At 33.8% G+C, this 22,565-nt stretch overlaps 3 protein-coding genes and 1 long non-coding RNA gene across 4 annotated transcripts in view; 2 read left to right on the top strand and 2 right to left on the bottom strand.

Annotated features, from left to right (window-relative positions):
• Positions 1-87: 87 nt before the first annotated feature.
• Positions 88-2,205, bottom strand: LOC135789892 (epsilon-sarcoglycan-like). Its single transcript, XM_065299956.1, is given in 6 exon segments — positions 88-606; positions 739-801; positions 871-1,100; positions 1,254-1,813; positions 1,816-1,848; positions 1,899-2,205. Coding segments are annotated over 6 exon segments (1,257 nt in total). The 5' UTR covers positions 2,023-2,205; the 3' UTR covers positions 88-359.
• Positions 2,206-2,751: 546 nt separating this feature from the next.
• The window catches only part of LOC135789889 (inositol-trisphosphate 3-kinase homolog), a 29,357-nt gene continuing 9,543 nt past the window's right edge, over positions 2,752-22,565 (top strand). Inside the window, 3 exon segments of the mRNA XM_065299954.1 lie at positions 2,752-3,120; positions 5,047-5,145; positions 9,219-9,320. Of these exon segments, the coding sequence (XP_065156026.1) occupies positions 3,037-3,120; positions 5,047-5,145; positions 9,219-9,320 (285 nt within the window). The 5' untranslated portion in view covers positions 2,752-3,036.
• On the top strand, positions 7,061-9,128 carry LOC135789890 (leucine-rich repeats and immunoglobulin-like domains protein sma-10). Its single transcript, XM_065299955.1, has 2 exons — positions 7,061-7,646; positions 7,719-9,128. Exon 2 carries the CDS (start codon positions 7,737-7,739, stop codon positions 8,997-8,999), a length of 1,263 nt encoding a protein of 420 aa, XP_065156027.1. The 5' UTR covers positions 7,061-7,646; positions 7,719-7,736; the 3' UTR covers positions 9,000-9,128.
• On the bottom strand, positions 12,128-12,847 carry LOC135804108 (uncharacterized). Its single transcript, XR_010550976.1, has 2 exons — positions 12,463-12,847; positions 12,128-12,376 (listed from the first exon to the last, which is right to left on the bottom strand). It is a non-coding gene; the product is annotated as an uncharacterized lncRNA (long non-coding RNA).

Here is a 22,565-nt window from a genome sequence, read left to right as displayed (position 1 = left end):
GGGTACACCATATTTGTTCAATTTTCTCTAAATAGCGCCATTTTAAAAGTTGATTGATTAATACCTCCCAAACTTGAAGATTACAAATTTAATTAGAAAGGTAATATATTTAGATTATATTTTATTATGTTTACACACAATACTTGTCCCTACACAGTAAACAATGATTTATTAAACATTTAAAGACTTCAATTTTATAAAATAACAGTTAAACAACTCAATAAGTCCATTATATTGTCTGCTACACTGTCTACAATTATTAATCCGTGTTATAAAATGTTAGAAGCCGGCTACAACTATTCCTAGAATATTTCATTCGTTATTTAGCAATATCTGGTCTCGCCGGCTTCGACCTCAGGTCAAAACTCCGGTTTGTACTTGGGGCGTACATAGGGCGGTGGGCTGGGGCGGCAATGGTGGCCTTTATTCAACGTATTCGTTGGGCTATTCGTGTACGACATATGTGTAGATTCCGGGGACATGCAGATAAAATCACGCGGCGTTGAATAATTACGCAGAGAATTCGTCGCTTTCTGGATGGTTTCAAAATTGTTGAAATTGTTGTGCAGCGTTTCGTTTTGCTCTTCCTGAGGTTCATCTTTTACACTAAAAAATGTAAAAGTATGTATATAGGAATCAGATATAAAGATTAAATTATAAATAGTAAAGTTAAAAAAAAGCACTCGGCAATGCATTCAAACACTTTGTTAGTGAATCGTTTAACTAGCAAACAATTACCTATCAGAATCAGTACACAAATGAAAAATGTTGGCAAAATATTCTTCACTCATTGGATCATTCCTATAATAATAACAGTGAACAAATAAAATAACAGAACAAAACTTGATGAGATTTCGAAATAATACTTACATTCCTTCATTGTGGAAACACAGTATCAATGATAATATAAGCGCTAGTAGAGTCATGATGAACATGGGCACTAGTATAGTGAACAAGAATTCATGCTTGTAGGATCTTTCTGGTACTTCATCAATGTACAAAGTCTCCCAGTGGTCTTGAATGAGTTTATCTGTGTTCACATTCGAGTGATTCTCAATATTTGCTCTTGAATGTTGCATGGCAGAGCTATTATCTTCCAACTACAAAGTAAAATTGTTTTAAAGTCATATTCTTTCATTTTTGATCAAAAACTTACCAAAATAATAATATGATATTAAATTAATTGTTAGAAAAGAAATAATCTAAAAAAATCATAAAATAATATCACAAACATTAGTTTATAGAAAACTTACAAGTCTAAATGCACACCAATCCAAATTAAATCCTGCATCCCTAAAGTATCTCTCAACAGTTGTCCTTTTAAAATCCCTCGGACAACTTGGAACTTTCCACAGTGGTTTAACCTCCTCTTGTAATTCTATTAATTCATTACTGAGTGGAGCCCTGCTGCCAATCCTCAAAACAACTCCTTCGCCTTCAGTGGGATTCACTGGTAATCTTGCTCCTAATTCAATAGCTGATGCTAGGAAAGTCACATACAAATCATCATCACTATCCTTCCATAGTTTCTTTCGAAACACATCTTTAAGTCTATCCATTCTTTCCAAATCAAACATATCATCAACATTTAAGTTGTCAATCTTCAGCTGCACTTCATACTTGGCTGGTTTTAGCTTTTCTGTTATATGAATAGGTAGAATATGCTTCCTGGTTTCATAGGTTTTTCTATTTAGAGCCACCACATCAAGATTGACATGACCCATTTTGTTTGGTGGCACACCATAAAGAAACCCAGAGTTGTGTTTATGGCTATAGATGTAATTTATCCACTTTGGAAGGTCCGGGCATCTTTTAATGAGGGTTGATAGACATATTGACCTCTTATTCCTATAAATATTCAGATTAGAATAATGAGAATGCTTTGTGTGCTTTTATACCTTCAAAAGTCCAGTTAAACATGTCTGGATTGATCTCAATCTCAAACACCTCTGTTGTGAGTACATTCTCAGTGTAGATTCCATTTATTGCCAGTGAAAATGTTAACAAAGTAAAGAGTAACATTTTGTGTACTGAATTCTCAACAGGTTTTCACTGCTGGCAGTAGCAGGAAGAGCTTTATTGATGTAAGTTCATGAATGTAGCTAGCACGGAATCTAGACGTCAGTGAATTTTCACTCCCCACCCAAATTTTCAAACGAAGGAAATGAAAATTTTCGTGCAAGTGAACAAACAAACGTGTGACACGATTTGTTTACTTTATTTTGACGGTTTGGGCACGGTTTGCGAGCAAAGATTTGAACAGCAAACAGAAAATAGCATTAAACGATAAAATTAAACAAATATCTATTCAAATTGGGCAAAGTGTTGAGTACCAGTTGAGAACAATTGACGTAGTTTGTAAAATGTGACGTAATTTGTGTATATAAATCAAGTTATAAAAATCTCTAGGTCGTTAACAATCAGTACTAGTTTTTTTTAGCTTCATTATCATCTAAGTATCTAAAGGAATGTTTAATATTGCACACAAACAACTATTTTCAGTATTTGCTTTATATGAATGTATAATTTAGTCATGTTTGCTATGTTTATAACACTCATAATGTCGTGTTTTACGATTTGTAACTTTTTCAAATGACAAAGTGCAAGTCACACACAGACACATCATATGCATGTAACTGAATCAACCGTACGGAGTCAGTACTCCCGCATCGTGTTGCATGTGCATGAATTCCTGCGGTTCCTACACTGTCGGCAACGCAGGTCGCAGGCGACGCGATTCTCTAGTGAGGCGGTCGTGTCGTTCGCGCGTCGCGTACGCCAGCAGGAGTTTGTAATCGGCAGTAATCGCGTAAACAGCGTGTGCTCCGTATCTACACGCGCCAACCGAACGCCAAAAATCCTCACATGGCATTTCAGGATTAAGGATATTCGTGCCAGTAGTGTTTTCTTTCATGTCAATATTTAGAATATACTTTAAGTTCACATTAAGCATAAATCATAACCTGCAAAAGATTTTTCTACTGTTTTGATAAGATTTGTGCGGTGTTTTTGTGCAAAGTGAAGTGTTGAGTGAAAATGAAAAGAATGGCGGATATGCAGACACATTTTCCACCGACGACTTATTCGTCGTCGTTCTTTTTGAATTCTATCGCCAATGAAGTAAGAAAATATTTCAATACATTGTTCTTTTGTTTCGTAAAGTTTAGTGAATTCACATTCTAAAGATGTGATTATTTTAGGTTAGAAAGGCAGCCAAAACATTTATTTCAGTAAAAATATTCCACAGTAATTTACACTTAATTTAACAATAAAATATAAATAACTAACCCTTTATTTAGCGCACTATATTATGTTGTTGTTGTTATTCGCGTGTGCATCCATCCGAACACAATTCAATCAACATTTAATTTGAATTTAAATCTAGTGAATATTAATCGACGAATGCAGGTCCCGAAGGCCTTCTAACAATTACTGCATGATATGCATCCGATAAAATTCAGCGCGTTGTTTATTTATAGCCGCGCAAGTTGGTGCACAATGCAATGCACTTTGCGGTTCTCCGTGCGTAGAACTGTCGTAGACAATCATTACACATTGTTTTACTGTTTCTCAGTTTCAGTGTGCAGTGCATTCACATTTGTATCTGCGCAAATTACGCTTTTATAAGTGCTTGTATTGCGTATGCACGCACAATTGTTTACCAGAATAACAAGAAAATTATTGTTGTTGAGCGCAATTATTTATTCTGACGTTATTCCATTCATTTGCACTTATTTTTTTCTTCTTCTGCAAAATGTAAATTTGCTGCTCGTGTTAGGAGATTTTAATTAATGTTTTGAAGCAAGGAAGTATTTATTCATTAAATATTAAGTTGTATTTTTTGTTGTTTATTCATATACGCTACAAATTCTTAACGCAAATATTTAATATTTGGATATTTGGATACTCGAACGTTAGTTATACACACATTTATTTATGTCCATTGCATGTTAGTAGAAAACGTGCGAATTGTTTCGGCAAATAGTCAAAGTCATTCAAATCTCAACAAGCTTTTAATTTTAAACATTTCAATTAGCGTTCGTTCTGCGGGCTCAGCAGAAAAACATCCGCACAGTTCCTAATTATAGTAATTAATCATATGCTCATAAAGAAGTTTAATGCAAAATAAATCCTGTGATATTTGCATGTAATGTGCTTTTAATTATCGTCCAAGTACAATATATATATATTGATACGGACGAATATATAATATGTAAACGAGACGAATGGCTGGCTGCAGGCCTACACAAGCAAACGTGGGAATTGTTTAAAGGCGGGCGCCCGCAAAAAATGATTAAATCATTGACGTCAAACGCAGACCGCAAGCGAGCGACAAACCTTACATAAATACATAATGTCGGATCGCATATGCACATGATGGATGCGGAATACTTTTTGTTGGTGTGTAAATCACTGGATGAATATTCATCGCGGCAAATAAATTATAATAATTAAAAATGATTCAGGATAGATACTTGGCCACACATTGCGGCTACATAGCGTTTAGTTTCATCATCGATGGTTACTGATTTATAAATATTGATACTTTCTTTCTAGTAAAATCATAATTTTCGTTAATTTTGTTTGCATATTTATAAAATGCATAAATATAAAAGTTACTGCAGCGGAACGCTCCGTTTTTATGATTTTCAATGTCGAAATGTTAAAATGAAAAAAAACTGGGTAATATTTTTGGAGAAGTCCGAATTAACTCCAGAGATGTTATCCGTCGTTTTATTATCTCACACGCCTTTTTTGTTTATTTAATATTTTTGCCAAAAAGGTTAAAATCATTACCTTTTGACCATTAAAGGTAAAAAACGAAAATGGAGAAAATACGACTTAAAAAAATAATGTAATTTTACGTTTTTACTTAAAAAATTTAACTTTATTGCCTTGTTGTATAAATAACACTTTTACATAGCGTTAAAAGTTGATTTTTATGTTTTGTGTGTTCAAATGAGTATTGTTTGCGAATTTCACGCTTATTACCCTCTGGCTATCGAATTCTAGATAATTTTAACGATGCATTGTTCGTTGTTACAGGAGGAACAGGACAAACAATCGAAAAGCAGTAAAAACCAAGGAGGCAATCACGCCGACGATGCGGACGGCCCCCAATTGCTGGACTGCTTCATAAAAACAGTGAGTTGATAACTGATTAAATTTAATTTATCTGGTTCATTTTTTATGCGACTGGATTAAATTTTATTTTTGCACTACGCATATGGATTTGCGATCCATTGTTCGTTTATCGGTCGATAAAATTAAAATGATTTGCGAATTAAAATGTCAATTAATTATTATAGTTCTATAAAATTTTATTATTAAGGAGAAATTTATTGCGTCTTGTAAGATGTGACACCTTAACAGAGTGGCTTGTTGTTGGTGACAAATGGAGGTCATTTGTTATACTGCGATAAAGTGCTAAAATAAAAGTGAAGCTTAATATATGCGATTTTAATGAAATTACCTACATTTTTGAAAAGTCTTTGTTCGTTTGGCAGAAATCTTTAAAGCTTTTATTTATGTAGATTTTATTTACTTTTAAGTGTATTTGATTGTTTGAATTCAAATTTGAGCAATTATTATCAACGTAATAGTATTAAGTGTTTAAAATTAGGAAAACATGTGACTTCTTGATGTAGATCATTTTTTATTGGTCGGTCTCGCAGATTAATTCAGCATTCGTTTAAAATATTTAACATCAATTCATCAACTTGAGCTGTAGCTCGTGTGCCGACTGACGAATATGCGAATTTACAGTTGTAATTTATTCAATTGCTCCCGTCAGTCACAATCAGTGGGCTTTTTTGGATCGAATCGCAATGTTGAATTACGAGTATTTGCGTTGTCCTGTGCGTCTGCAAACAATTAATATTTAGATGCAGATTCGCATTCGTATAGAAATATGCAATCAGGAGCAGCAAATATAACTTCCAAAGGTCTGATGTATGCATTTTTGTTGTTGTGTATACTTTACTCATTCGAAATTGATTGATTGACGAGTTGTAGCGAGTTATTTATAGAACACGTAGTAATTGCTGATAATTATGATTATTGAAGGCATTAAGTCGGGGCAATCATGAGTTCTTGGTGCAGGACCACAAGTTTATTTTATTTTAAATAATTGGAATTGTTTTTATAATTTTATTTTAAGAGTACTTAGTATGCCACAGATGATTTTGATCACTTGGTGATAAATTTATCAGTATCTGTGTTTTAAATTTATATTTATTTATTTAAGTCTCAAAAAGTTTTTTTTGCAATAAATTCGCGTTAATTTCCGCGGTATAAAGACGTTTGGTAATCAGTAGATGGCTTTTTAAAACTCCAATCCGCTTTCCACACAATAAAAACTTCTGAAAATGAAAGAAATTTGTCTTTGATGCAAAATTTTCTATGATTTCTGATTTCGATAAAAATAATTAACAATATTGACGTGGTTTCAAGGAAATTGAACCAAAAGTTGTACAAAAAACTTACACTGGTATTATTCATTTATTATTTTGAAATTGCTAATCATTAATTGAAATTTGTTGTTGGTTCGTCAATTATACAATTATTTACATTGTAGTAGGACCGCCTGATCAAACGTAAGAATGCGGCAAATTACCCATCAGCTAATTTAAATTAGAAAATTAGCATTCTGGCAATAAATTGCTCGGCGGTCCGCAATTACAATAAAATCGTACAATGAAAAGCAATTAAACGCGAATTTAAAATTATGCAGCAATAGATTTTATAGTTTATTTTGTCTAAATTAGTCGTAATTATCCACACTCTAAATACCCAGAAATGTGGTTCAAATAAATCAAATTAGCGGACGATCGTCAATCACATCATGATAGTGATTATAATATTTACTTAAATATTTAGATATATTGTTGGCACGAGAATTATGCAAATCAGTTTTCCGTGGTTAAATTCCGTAAATTTGTATTCGCATTACGATATTTACTTATGTTTACATTATTTGAAATTTCGCAAATGTGCATGTGGATAGATAATAAGGTTTTATCTGGAGTTCGCCTGGCACACGCATGCGAAACGCGCAAATAATTCACTTCTTCTCGCGCAGCGTGTGCTTACTTTCGACTCGCCTTGCAGAAGTTATTTTATTTTACGAGGCGTGGTGCGCGCGGACAAACATAGAGCAAAAAAAATTAATACTTGGAATCACATTTGATTCATCAGCAAATTCGTGCACTTCGTGCCAGTGTCCGAAAAAATCAATCCTCCACGCACCTAATAATTAATAATCGGCGAAAATTAGGTAATTGCAAGGCACGCGCGCGAGTTGTTCACAAAAGTAAAAAGTAATTACGCGATGCGAGATTGTCTCTCGACGTATTGAACTTTGCGATGAGCTTCGACTCGTCAAACGCATTGTGATCACGTTTAGTATAAATCAGTCGTAAGTACACATCGTATTCGTGAAATGTTAAAACGCTAGAATTAAAAATTAAAAACTCGTATTAGTTGAACACGCGACCGGAAAAAACACAACTACTAGAAACACGTGGTCGGGCACATGTAAGTTGGCGAATTTAATTTCTATTGAATCTCATCACTCCCATGAATTGATTTCGTGCACAATTAACGCGCACAGCAGTGAGTGAGCGAAATATTATCATCAGGAAACGGTAAGTTACTCCTTAGCAGCAATATCAACAGTTTTTCGAACAGATTTATCAAATTATATTGTTTTAACATAGGCAACTTACAATACAGTCATGTCGAACTGGTTGCCTACAGTCGCACTCTACACCACGATTTTATTCGCCACCATTGCGTTTTCAAACCAGCTGCAATGCAATGAACTGGAGCATCCCACGTGGCGAGTTTTTCGCAACTTGTCTGACTATAGGAATAATAATAGGACTTTTAATGTCGTCGTTAATGCTGAGACCAACTGGGTGCGCATCAAGCGCCTGCCTCAAACTAAGCTAGGAATGAATGAATTCAACACCACGGACGCCGGTTACATTGTACGCATGGATCTCTCCAACCTGGGTATTCGGACTGTCATCAATGGAACCTTCAATGATTTATACTGTATGGAAACTTTGGATTTATCAGAGAATAGTATTACTACTATTCCACCAGGTGCTTTAGCTGGAATGGTCCATTTGAAAGTCCTAAATTTAACGAAGAACTTTGTTCATCGCTTGGGTACCGACATGTTTGGCTATCTGAAGGTTCTGCACACCTTGGACTTATCCACGAATGTGATCCAAACTGTAGAGGAGAACGCCTTTGACAACTTTCCAAAACTCCAGTTTTTAAATTTAACCAATAATCTACTAGTTGAAGTCGATTTTGTTCAATGGTCACTGGCTTCCACGCTGATTAATTTGAACTTGACCTACAATCGCCTCGAGTTTATAAAGTTTAAACCCAACATTACTTACCAATCCTTCACTCGTCTGGATCTCAGTTATAACAACCTGGAATACTTGGATGTTCCTAAACTGAAGGCAATGGCACCTAATATGGCGCTTCTGTTTATCCACGGTAACAAATTTCATTGCGCGTTTTTGGAAAGGATGGTTGAGGACTTTGCAAGGTTCCATTTCTTTCACAATGTAATGAATTATACAAACTACAATGTTGATGGCATTGATTGCATTGGGAGATTTGATGAAGATTTGACTTTGTTTGATAAGACTCATGGTGACCCACAGGGACCTGCTGATATTTTTCCAGCTAAGGATATTCCGCATGGACATGATGCAGGACCTTCATTAAAGGATGAGTTTTTGAGGACGATGGCAGCGAATAATCATAAAGTTTTGGAAGCGATTCATAGCTTGAGAACCATTATTGTCTGCTTGTTTATTTTTGTTTTGATTTTTATTTGTGGCAATGTTTTGTTTAAATCCGGCTTGGTTCATCGGGCGTTGGGGCTTAGACCACAAAATAGACGCCCACACCATGACGTACTCGATTCTTCCGTGGAAGTCGAGGATTTTAGATTGATTCAAGCCAGGGTGTAATTTTAGTGTAATGTCTTTTATTTTGTAACTGACGACTGAGTAATGGACTGATTTTTAAATTTTAATATTTGTATCCATTCATAATTCATTAATGTAACGACTTGAAATCAATAAAAGATTTTTTAAATATTTCCTTTTGATGTAAAATTTACTTTGATCTTAAAATTATTTTAAGAGTTGTGTGGTATTGAACGATAGTTATGTTTCTTTTTTTTATAGTTCGTGTCAACAAGAAGCACATCCAACAAAGATTCCAATCCAAATTCCAACTCGACATCGAAGAATTCATCGAATTTCTCGCCGACAACGAACAACGACAAGGTTAGTAAATTTCTAAATTTAAATTTCTTATATTTATCGACGAAATTAAACAATAACACGTGCGTATGGAATTAGTTTAATATCGCTGTAAAGTTCCGCGTTGAAAAACATTATTTTAAAGCGTATCAAATTGAATTTCAAGGTGGTTGTGAGCCTGTTTGACTCAACAATGTTTATTTTAGAATAGATTATATTGCTAACGAGCGGAAACATTTATAAATTTAAATTTGTCTCAAGTGTTAAATACTCTTATTAATATGAGAGATGAATTGGATTACTATCAATATGAATTGCGTTGAAGTTGTAACCAATCGCCGGGTTTTCTAAGTGGAATATGATCGATGATCGAAGTGCGTGAGTGCAATTTGATATATGTAATGCGGTTTAGCCTCGCGGTGGCATCGCTGCACTTCGTGATGCGCGTTCGAATTTGGGCCACCGATAGAGCGCGAAAAGTGCATGGCTTGTGGCTGGCGGCGGGGCGGCAGGCAGCGGCGTCGTCGCCGTGGTCGCTTTCGTCGTCCGCCTATCCAGCACAAAACGAAACCGGCGGAGGTCACCATTGACGTCAATCACGCACACACGCCCGCAGCGGCACATACCGCACATGAGTAACTTGCTTACTTCTACTTTACTTCTACCACTTTACTTAAACCTCTAAACTCTAAATACTGCTTTACATTTTACACATTACGCTGGTTGACGACGGTGTGTGTGCAATGTGCACTTGTGGCTTTTTCAACGTTTCGAATTGGACACATTTTGCAATTAACTTGATTAGAATGCAAGAGTTGTAGGCGTCGGTTGGAAGGATAATTCACGGAGGTTGCGGAGGATTAACATGCGGTTTACATTTTGCAATTCAAGGGTTGCTGCAAGGGCAATTTAAAAATTTATCCGGACATCCTGTAACAGTTTTAATTCAATCGCTAAATATAGTTAATAATAACTCGCTGTAATTAATTGTCTGCACGCGCTAATTTTAATATTAATTGAACTTAATTAAAATGTTTACGAAATGTCTTGGTGTAATTTTCCTACAAAATATTCAAAAAATAAAATTTGGCTGCGTGATTATTAATTAAAAAGATAGAGCGAATTTGCCCCGAGAACACGCTCCGACAAAGTGATGCTCTGTGAATTTAAATTTATTTGATTGACGTAAACAGGAATATACTGGACTGGACGCGACGAACAATAAACTACTCGCATTTCCAGCAATGATTATTTATTTTAAGTAATAAGTATGATAATTAAAATTTGTGTAATCCAGCGTGTATTTAAATTTATGATACTTGAATTACACGTTGTCTGTTTAATGTGAAAACAAAATTTATTGCAATTTGCGATCGTGACATAATTTATAGTGTTTAATTTGGCAGCGAAGTGACTAGCCACTGGATTGTGGATTAATTAGGTGCTATTGACGTCAATGCCGCGAAATCAGTTGGTTAAAGTTAACTTAAAGAAGTTTTTTTTCGCGCGCGCGCGCCTCGGATCAAATGATTTCAATTTTATAATTTCACCTGATTCCAACCACGCGAATGACTCACAAATTAAATTTAACCGTGCGAGTCATTCGTGTGATTGTTCTTTATTTATTTAATGTTAATCATGAGAGATATTATGAGATTATTTCGTTTTACGCAAAAGTAAAGTTTGTTTAATTTTATGTATTCAAAAATAAAAGTTGTAATGTCAAACAATCACAATCGTCAACGTGGAGATTTGTCTGTGGTAAACAACAGGACAAAACACAAGCATCGCGCGTTAGTTTATGAATTATGCATGCGACATATTATTTTATTGGCGTGCGAACCGACAGGCGGCAATTTGTTGATTTTATTGGCATATTGGCGCATTTGCCATTTATTGTACTTCTGGTCCGTGCTCATTATGCCAATCATGCCAGTGATGTTTGTCCTGTACTGCCAGTAACATGGTGTATATATAAATAAGTACTTTTGTTTCTTTCGAGTGGGAAGTAGATGTGAATTGTAAATGTAGATGGAGGCGCAAATGAACCTGTTTTACACCAAATGTCTACAATAATTATAACAAAATGGAAAATTTGTTTTTGTGGGCTAGTGCGCAGGCGCTCTAGTTCAAAGACTAGTCGATGTCTTCTATCTATCGAACAAACACAATCATTATCATTAAAAAATAATTTTATTTAGTTTTTGATTGTCTTCTTGTTTGGCTTATTCTTGTGTCTGGTGTACTTTAGTTGTCTTGTATCTTGTCTTGTCTGGTTGTATTTTTGTCTTGTACGCGCGTGTTGGTGGCACGATTGACGTCAATCGTGGATGGATTTGTATTCACGGTCAGTAACACCTTCGCGTTTCGTTTCGTCTCTCCGATATTGTAATATCGCGCGCGTTTGACGTTGTTCGCCGCTGCGGCCTGGCCATAAAACAATGCATCGACATACGAAACACGATTAATTACTGTTCTTTGCAATTAAAATTTTAATCAGCGTACTCTTCACGTTGAAAATCTGCGAGTCATGCAAGAATACAAGAAAGGAACGATCGGTGATATCATATATTTTATTTACTATGCTTTAAAAAATGTAGTTGATGGTATTAAGTTCAAAAAGTGGTGAACTTTTTTTTTAGAAAAGCTGAAAAACTTTGAAATATCGTGATATTTGAAGGCAAAATACAGAAGAAAAGTTTCTTCGATTGTGTTGAGTATTATTAGATCTTAATATCAAAAATTGAATTAAATTCAATTAGTAATTCAGTTAGAGATAGAAATTTGCTGGAAAAGCAATTTAATTTTTTTCTGATATTAACTAATCTTAATGGGTTTTGGTTTATGTTTATTTGGACATTACACTTTACAGATACAAATAAAACAACACTTGACAAAACCATACGCAACTCGTTTCACAATACATTTCTTCAACTTTGCACATTTTTTCCGTAATTAGTGTAATATGAATTTTTGACCTTCCTTGGATTCTTCTTATGCTTGAATTTGTTCAGTAGCTTCAATCGTGACGTGCCTCGATTACGAATTTATCATGGCTCTACAAGAATGACTTGCTTTGGCTGCAAAAAAAATAAGCGAAATTATGATATAATAAAAATCACAATTTTATGCAAATTTTAATTTCATAACTCATATTTTTACTTACACAACAACAAATACTGCGTTTCGAGAGCAACATGGGCAAGTTGGGATTTGTGACCACTCCATTGCAATCGTACGCAGCAGGATAAACCAACAGACTATCACAATAACCGAGCTGAACAGCCCTAGGTGCAATAGGGCGATTACAATACATGCCGCCTATGGTGGGCAGAGTAGGGCATGGTCTACACGGTGGATACATTTTGCCAAAGCGGATTTAAAGGAACTTGAAATTTAAATGAATTTAATTTTTTTGAAGTGGAGAAAAATTACAGGACTTTACACGATGAAATTTTGACAGTTTATGTTAAATTGTTTTTATTTTTATAACAAAACGTTGTTTTTTTCATTCGCATTTTTGTTTTAATCATGGCTTGGTAATTTAATTCGGTTGCTTTTTTTGTTGTTATAATTTGCATGTACGCACGAACGTTTAATTCCAGTCGATTCCTGATCGAATTGTTTACTAACGGTGCTGGCAGGGTATAATTATATCGTCTAGCTATTTATATCTCGATCAAACATTCGATTTAATTGAAGTATCAACAATTCTGCAAGATTGCACTCAGGAGGTTTCTGTCAGCTGAAGTTAAATATTTATTGGAAATGACAAGATCGTTTCATTTAGGTGCACGCAAGATCAATTTGCTGTTTATTTGGCGGTCAGAAAATGAAAAATATCTTATTTTGGCTAGTTGATGATTTTTTCTAAGGATAATTCCCATTTTTATTGATTATGTTGATTAAATTAGTTTTTGTGCTGACGATAAAAGTTTAATAACTTTTTCGTGCTCAAAACAAAAAAAAATCAACAGTTTAAAAGTTTGTTTTTTTAACGAAATTGGCTCAGTAATTAAATAAAATCGTGATTAAATGTCAAAAATGTATCTGCAATAACCGTTTAATGCTAATAAGTAACTTATAAAGTCTTACGGTGGTTAAATACAATTATTTTTGCTTACACTATTTTTGGCCCTGAAAGTAGTTCAGGAAGTTAAATTTTAGAAAATTATGGTCTCAAAATTAATGCGTAAAAATAACATGTCTATAACACGCAGAATTATTTGCCCCGTGATACTCAATATTTACTACTCGATACCTATTTATATTTTGCGCATTAGAAATATAGGTGTCAAAGCAATTATGAAGTTGACAGTTAAAATTTATGGTCCATTCATCGGTAGTAAATCTTTTGCATTGTCGCAATTGACGCACTTTGTATATATAGTTTATTTCCAAGCCTGTGGAAATAAATATATTTTTTAATGTAACATCGTAAACTTCCAGTGTTACGTGCCGCTGTGTGGCATTCATTGATAATTATAATTAAGGTACGTAATTAGTCGTAAACCGTAAACGTCGTGTTTAATTAAATTAAATTATTGAATTAATGCGTTTTGCGGCGCCGCATTGGGTGCGTGCGTTCGTGCACGTTACCATCCATATGTTTACGCGCGTGTACAATCAAAGTTTAATTGATAAATTTAGTTTAATTATCGTGAAAAAAATATCGAAATACAGCACAACCCTATGATAGACAACATGTCAATTTATCGCGAGTTGTACTCTGGCATTCATAAATATGCTTGTTTATTCGTGAATGTCAGGAATCTGAAAATGAGAGTGTTTACTTACTTGTAGTGTAGTGGTTTTTGCGAGTTGTTTTTATCATTCACGTAACTTTATTACATCATTACATTTGCAACTTTTTTCTTCTTTATATGAATTTAGGACTAGGTCAACACAAATAATAAATTATCACAAAAAAAACTACTTACTTACATAGAGAATTTATATAAGTATAAAAATGAGTTTAGTTATTTGAAGCTGTATTGTTGGGTTTTACCAAACTCCGTGCTCTATTTATTGTTTATCGTATAGAACAGAGTGAAATTTTGCAACTCGTGTGGAACATAAAGCTCAAGGTATAAACGCGCGTCATTTGCAAATGTTTGGCCAAAATTCGTAATCTACATACAAAAAAGAACACAATCATGAACTAGTAAACTTGGTACCCATGTGTGACACAATTTTCCTCTGACGTTTTTTTAGTTGCGGTTTGCCACTTTCCTAATTAATTCATTTTTATTATGCGCTTGGAAAATGTAATGTATGAAAATTCCCTGTACTTTGTGGTCATATAATTATTATTTATTTATCATCACTAAATCATAGGCATAAAGTAGATACCTAATATGCAAATAATCGTGGTAACTTTGTGCATTTTTTTGTCTTCTTTATTGAATAACATCGTATTGTTTTGGTCGTTCTATATAGCTCGCGCGCCAGTGCAAATATCACGGGCTTCACGTCTAAACTAATAATTAATAAATATTTAATCGGATTAGAAGTTGTGTTCGCTGTGTTAATATTTATTCGCACTACATTGCTATTCAGCTGCAATGTTGCTATTCGGGCTACTGTATTTTGCTACCTGTTAATTATTTGGCAAATAATAACTTTTCTACAGGGTGTTAAAGAGGCCAATACATTTTATTTCTTTTAAATAATTTTCTGCTTTGTTGAGGTTTATGTATTGAAATTTATCACGGGTTAAAATTTGTAGAAAAAATATTTGAAATAATTTTCCAATCAATGTTGGCCACACTTTATCTTATTTTTATATAAAGATGGCGGCAAAAGTTTTTTTCTGAATGTTTGTTCTTCTTTGTGTTGTTTTGTGAATATTTTTGAAGATCAGCATCATTAGTATATCTTTTACTTTTACTTTCTGCTTAGTTATGAAATGACTACACTAAATACTCGTATGACTTGAGCTAAACATTGAATGTAATTAACTTTAATCGGAGGCGTGTGCACGGGCGAGATAATTAAGTTTATTCTTTTATAGCGTAATGTTTCTATTCATCTTTATATTAGCTGTAGGTGTACCTATTATAAGTAAGTAGTATAAAAATATAATGAATAATTGACTTTACTTCCTCTCTGTCAATTATTTATCTTTGTATATAATTTAAATTTAGTCCGATACTCAAGAGGTCAACCGTAATAAGTCATGCATCTCATAAGATATTTTTATTTTTATTTTAATTTTATATAATTCGATAAAGATAGATCCATAGCTACACTTTATTACCTCATTAAAAAGTTATCGTTTTGTTTTGCTACGATTATATTCAAGAGTCCAAAGATGCGATGCCAGATAACACTAACCTCAGCTAACTTGAATTTAGTAAATCCGTTCACCGAAATGTGAATTCTACCATGAAGGAGGTGTGTGAACGGTGCGAATTGTGCAAATTAACGCGTCCCAATTATAATGTCTATAATTTACGATTAATTCACATTATTTTTGTTAACTATTTAAACGATAAATATTAATTAAGGACACGCGATGTTTTCATTGCTGGTTGTAGAAAATGTATTAACTATGCTAAATTTATAGACATTTTTATGAACTGAGAAGTTATTCCTTCTTCATTTATATTATATCTTCATAACAGGTTCGTATTGCGTCGAAGTTTTTATTGAGATAATTAAGTTTTTAGGTATCATACTTTTAACGAGATAAAAATTGAGCAGTATAAAAATTTAAGTACCTATTAATTACTACTCATGCAAATCTGTGTAAAACCTGTTGAAGCCTAGTGATTATGCATATTTGGCTCATTGATTATTTAATGCAAACCATTACACCTTGCGATGTAACAAGTTTGCAAAAACGATTAATTTGTGGTTACATAATTGTTGTTTGTACGTTTAAATGATGCTTTTTTTAATAAAGGGTTTGCTAATAATTATTGATCAAGTATTAAAATTGTCTGGGCTGAAATTTCACGTTTGTTAATTTTTATTGAGCGTAAAAAGTAAATTTTTACCATTTAGTACACCATACTTGATTTTATATCACCGTTTTTTCATAGATGGTTATAAATTATCTTTATATGAAAAAATAATTGAAGTGAATAACTTGGTTTGTAAGATATGCGCGATTTACGTCATCCCTCTCGATGATTATTTATGAATAATCAGTGGCGCCTTGTTTCTCTTATCAACAGCGAATACTATACGTATTTATTTATACAATAATATCTATATGATAATAAGAAATAATAATAAAAATGTTTAATAAATCATAAACATGAATTAATACACATGTTTAATCAAAGTGAACTATGGACAAATGTTAACCGAAGCATTTTCAAAGTTTTACTATTTGAAATAATCAACATAAACAAATTATTGCGTATTATTCAAATTTTCCGTGGGAATGTAAAAGAGTCACTGAACACGGAAAAGACATCGATATCACCAAAAACGGACGATATTTAACTAATTGAATAAATATTCAATAAAATTGGAATTGGTGATAAAATAAAAATATTCATATTTTGGTTGTATTCTTAATATTTTTTAGTTTTGTTTGAAACACGCACAAAACTAGCAATCAATAAATGTCACCAGATCATAAAACATTCAATTCGACACAATATAAATTCATATGTGTCGTAAATCGCGAACTGGTTGAAAAATGCGCAAAAATGACACAGTGATCATTAGCGTTTACATGTTTTACTTTCATGGCTAGTCAAATAAGTAAATAAATTATCTAGCGTAAAATAAATCAAACGTTGATATATGTTTTCACCATTTACAATCACTTTGATAAGATGTGACCAATTATTTAGATTAATTTCTGCTTAGGGTCGCGAAAAATTATAAAATTACATTTTGTTTAAGCTGAAGGAGATGTGATTGCAAAATATGAGTATTTTTAGCAATCAAACATTTAAAGTGCGAATGTTTTCTGTTGTTGGATGTTTGAAATATTTAAAATAGTCGTGTAAACATCGCTTGATAAGGTTACGCTTGACGTAGAGCTCAGCAATACAATCGCCGCATATCAGTGGCGTAAAAAGATCATAGCGAAGCTTGAAAATAGTAAAAATAGCAAATAATAGTATTATTAGTCGTGTGGCCTCAAAACACCAGCGGAGAACAACTCGTAACGCGACGATTCGTCCAAGGATAATAAAATAATACACTAAAATCTCCAATAATACTCTTGTGACGCACGTTAATATTGATTGAAATTTATTTCTGCACAAGTGCAAAATTTGAAAATAGATTTTTTTCATTTCTACCATAAATATAAAACTACGATAGTGCGAAAATTATTCTAGAATTATTTAGAAACATTTTAAAGTTGGTTGTAGATGTATTTGTTGAATTTTAATTTGTAAATTAATTTTTTAAGTTGTTTGGAGACTACCTCAACACGATTTAGGTTTCTCTTAGTTTCTATCACATCTAACATCCGCTAGCCTGGTATATATGTGCACAAAATGAATGTGTAAATACTGAATACACGCGTTAAATTTAAAACGACGACTCGCGTTTCGTGGCGATGCTTGAAAAACAAATATGTAATAAGGTAATAACGAAATTCAGGAGATCATTCTCCTTTCGGATGCGCGCACTCGTTCGGCAGTTCCGTGTCCGCGTCCGGCGACGGTCCTACATAACTTCGCCGACTCTGACTTTAATTCCGTACCGTTTCATTTGGCTTCATTTCAATTCAAGTCGAACCGACTCAACGTAACAATTTTCAACAGTTTAACGGTTCTCTAAACTTTTGTGTATAAGAACCATAAGAATCACATTGTTTTCGACTCGTGAAATTATACACTTTGGTAGTTTTGTTTCATTTTTGTGAGATTTTGGTTCAGACGGATTTGGGTTCCATTCAAAAATATTTCGGGGTCAAATATCTAGAACACTTGCATACAAGAGAAGAATTTGTTGCTTGTGTTGCATTTTCGGCGGATAAATTTAGTCGAAAGTTTAAAATTTGTATTATTAATTGAGTTCTTGGCTGATGTTAGTAAAGTAAAGTGGATTCAAATGAAAACACAGGTAACTGGAATGATGTCAGAACGCAACGGTAGCGACCGACCGACGCGAACAGATTTATGCTGAAAATAGAGAATAAAATAGCGATTAATCGAGCGAATGCCACCATTGACGTCATTGCTACTAGCGCGCAGATATTTCTTTTACTTTTACCTTTTACACTTGGATGGAAGTCGCTGTTGAGTCGATTTCTTAAAATTAGAAGTTTTAACAGTCTGTTTTTGGTAGATTAAAAAGTATTATTTTATGAACAATTGCGATAATAACAATATATTCCAAGGGCGTTGTAAATTGCAAACTTTAACACTTTGCAATGAATATATTACATAAAATAATTTAAGATTATATCACTTTTACACAATTTACAATGTTGTATAAGTATAAATGTGAAAATTGCAGTTGTATTCTTCCGATTGTATGTATTTCGTAAACAAGGATCTTCACAATTACCCCATCAATTTACAGAATGGCAAAATGCTAACAAAAAAATCTATACTTGAGAGGTATTCCGCAATTCTCTGACAACAATACACTTTATTAACTCGTTGTATTTTATTGCCATGTTTTTATGCATTGCTGCAAGTAAATTATTCAAATCCGTTTTCTTTTCCGTCTTATCACGAATTGTTTTCCTATAACTATATAAATGTGCTAATTTTATATTACACGATATTAACTTGTTGTTTTCTTAAATTTTACGATTCCGTCGATGATTTTGCACGGCTTGTGTGACCACATTACGAATCGATACGTACACGATGATGATACTGGATTGGAATTGCGAATGAGCACTTAATTGATAATCCTGACTGCTCCTGAGTTGTTTTTGAGGTGATTTTTTAAGCGCGGCTGCCGTTGCTTGGATATTCAATGCACGTTTGGTTTTCGCAAATATTTTCGCCATTATGTCAACAACGTTCATCGTTCGCGCTGGTGTTTTCAGTGTGTGTGCGTCGTGTGCTTGCATATTATGCGCCAACAACCTCGGGAGGAATCCAGCGGATATAACGCGTATTGCAATTTAATTACAGGTTGTGAATCAATAAAAAAGTTGTTTTATATGAGATTTGGTATTTTTGGACTGTTTGTCAAGACTAGGTATACTACATCATATTTTACAAGAAGAAAAAACAATGTTTTTTTTAAATTTATCATTGAAATTTAGAAGTCGAAAATTAAATTAAATTAAAAATTTCAAAAATCGTCTTTTATTAATTATTCTGCGTTTTAATTCTCTGTTATTAAAACGATGCAAAAGTCGGCCATCTTTCACACACATAAACCTTAATCTCTGTTATTGTCTCGACAAATAAGACAATAGTAATAATTTAGGTCATAATTTGCTTGCATCGTATAAACATGAACTTCTGCGAGTCATTGATATTAAGCTCAGGCTAGTGAGAGCACAGTATATGCATTATTTTTATTTTTAGCTCGTGTTGGAGAAAAAAACCGCCCAGGCGCAGACGCCTTCACCACGAATATATTTGCGGATTTGCAAGTGCATAAAACACGTTCAAATAATTATACCCACCTGAGCAACACGCACGTCCACATTCGCATATTTGCAATAATTTTGCAATAAGTAGGTGTACATTGTGCAATGTTTATGCTCAGTCTCAGGATGAGAAAATCCACGTGTAGGCAAAGAAAAACGATTGACGTAGAGCACAAAATTAGCAAGTTGGGTGCATACAAATTGCACATTGGAAGTTTTGTTAAATCCTAGTCTGGTTTTAAAATAGAACTAATTATGTTGCATTAACGTGTGCCTATAAATGTTTATCAACAATGGCACGTGTCAACACGTGCCCCGTTTAATCTTTTAAACTTCTATCAAAGGATTCTAGTCTTAAATCCCGTTATAAACTCATAAAACTAAGACTGCAACAAAACTTGGTGATATTTTTAAAGCGAGGCGTCGTAAATGTTAAAATTAGTACAATAAAATACCAGTGCACTTAATTTAACTTCTTTTTATGTTAAAATTTAATGTGCGGTCGTAATTGTGCGCGTAATTACTTTAATTTACACAACCTGCAAATAATTTATATCGATACTATTTTTAAATACGTGACTTGGGCGTACCAAGTGTTGTTTGTATGTAAATTTTCGCGTTTTGCATGAATAAAACTGAATTTTTCATTTAAATTACACTTTTTTTCGCCGAAAGCTTAAACTTGACTCTTTTGACCAGTTGACCTATAATTTCATTCCGTATAAAACATGTGGAATATTGATGTAATTATACAATTTTCGTCGGTTTTCATTGACTCCCATGAGTACTGCTATTACTAACGTTACGCTGCTGCGACGAAAATAAAAACCGTAGCATAATGAATAATTTATTTAATACAACAAATTATAATGCGTGCGTCAATCGTGTACGTAGTCATGTCGGTGTATCAACAATTCAACCTATTTGTGGAATATTATCAAGCGCACATACGGAGCGCGCGCTTTTCAGCAGCGAAATGTTGATACATTGTTAATAAATTAATAATTGTATTTTTTGCTATCTAGTTATGCAATTTAGAATTTTTTTTAAATTTCTATGAAATTTAATTTATTTGAAAATTTAGTTGTCACGTGGAAATTTGCATATAATTACTATAATAATTTGAATGTTATCTTTAGTCGTTTTGGAATTTAACTGACATGTAACTAACGAGTTCTTATAAAAACGACAAGAATTTAAATTTGTAATTAAACTAACCGCACGCGAATGTAAAATGTAATTAATATCTTATAGGCCACCAGTGTGCAATCGGTAAGTAGGTTTTAATAAGAAAGGTCGGCAAATGAATTATCGATTACACCGGTTCGTTTTTACTTGTAATTACTTTTACTAACGTTGGACTAAGGTTGAATCGTTTTCTTTTTCATTCATTAATTGAAATATTTATTTTTTCGTAAAAAGCACAAGGTAAATGACTCTAGTATTTAAATGATTATAAAACTAATAAAGTGTGCCTGAAACAGATAAGATTGCGTTCGAGAACAGACTCAACAATTTGTGTAATCACTGATTACGTCCTTGATCGACTTTTTAATCACCACATTGTAAGCGTGTGAAATAAGCGCTTACTCTGGCGTTTATTTTAAGATTTTACGCGTAATTTATCAGGAAAACGTCAGGCATACGCAACTTGTGCATGTTTTGCTTTGTTTAATACTAGTTTTAATAGCGGGTTATTTTCAGCCCCGCGTATATTTAATAACAATATGATGTGTGTTTATAAATAACACGCGCGTCGGACAGGCAAACAACAAATTCGAAATGCGGGTCGAGCATTGCGCAAACCACAAAGGCGGGCGTCATGCGTCGAGAGACGCGGAAGGAAAACGTTTTAATCGCATCTTATAACGTCAGCTAACGTCAGCGAAGTGTTTTAATTTAAATCCGCACGACCATCATCCAGTAGTAATAGTAGTAATAGTACTAATGTTTGTAAGTTTGTAGTAATCTCGTCACGTAACATGACGTTGCGCAAAGTGAATTCTAAAATTGCAAACAAAAACGGCATCAGCAAAATATAAATTGACGTCTTTCGAACAAAAGATCAAAAAATCCGCACGCGCCTTGCACTTTTACTACATAAACAGTTTCGGTTTGACTTTTGACGGTTATTAATGAATGACCATAACCGATTATATAAGATTACGTTGGCGAAAATTTTCCTCTTCGTTAAAAAGCCATTAAAAAAGTTCGCTATCGAACGGAAAATTAAAAAGAACAAAAATGATAAAAAATATAAATTGTCGTCAGTAGTTTGAAGCCGCTAATCACATCCAAAATCCGTAATGGGCGCGCTGGCGACGCAACATTACGCCGGTTTACACGTCGAACAGAGACAACGATTGCGATACACATATTTCAAAGCGGACGCTAATGGAAAACGGCGTGCACCCGATGCGTTTTCGGTAAAATTCCGTTGTTTTTCTTCTGCATGCGCCTGCACGACCTCCGGCTGCCTACCACCTGTACCCGTCGGTCGGGCGGTCATTAGCGGCGAGCGCCTACGTGACCACGAAGATATTTGACATGCCAAATGCAAGTCCGGCAAAGGCCAAACGAAGATATTCGTGTCTCTGTTGTTCTATTCGAATTGTGTGTTCGACGAAGCAATCACCAAAGCGACGATATTAAAGTGCCATTTATCGAAAGTGAGACGTTGGCGTTGACGTTGGATGATCTGCGGCGTTTTGGCCGTTGATAGCGCGCGATAATAA

This window comes from Atheta coriaria, unplaced genomic scaffold, assembly GCF_025399875.1.
Source record: "Atheta coriaria isolate IRGN ID8LTWV9N9 unplaced genomic scaffold, Caltech_Dcor_3.1 hic_scaffold_3_pilon, whole genome shotgun sequence".
NCBI classification, from domain to species: Eukaryota; Metazoa; Arthropoda; class Insecta; order Coleoptera; family Staphylinidae; genus Dalotia; species Dalotia coriaria.
The sequence above is the reverse complement of the archived record's forward strand: the minus strand, read 5'-3'. Positions and strand labels throughout refer to the sequence as shown.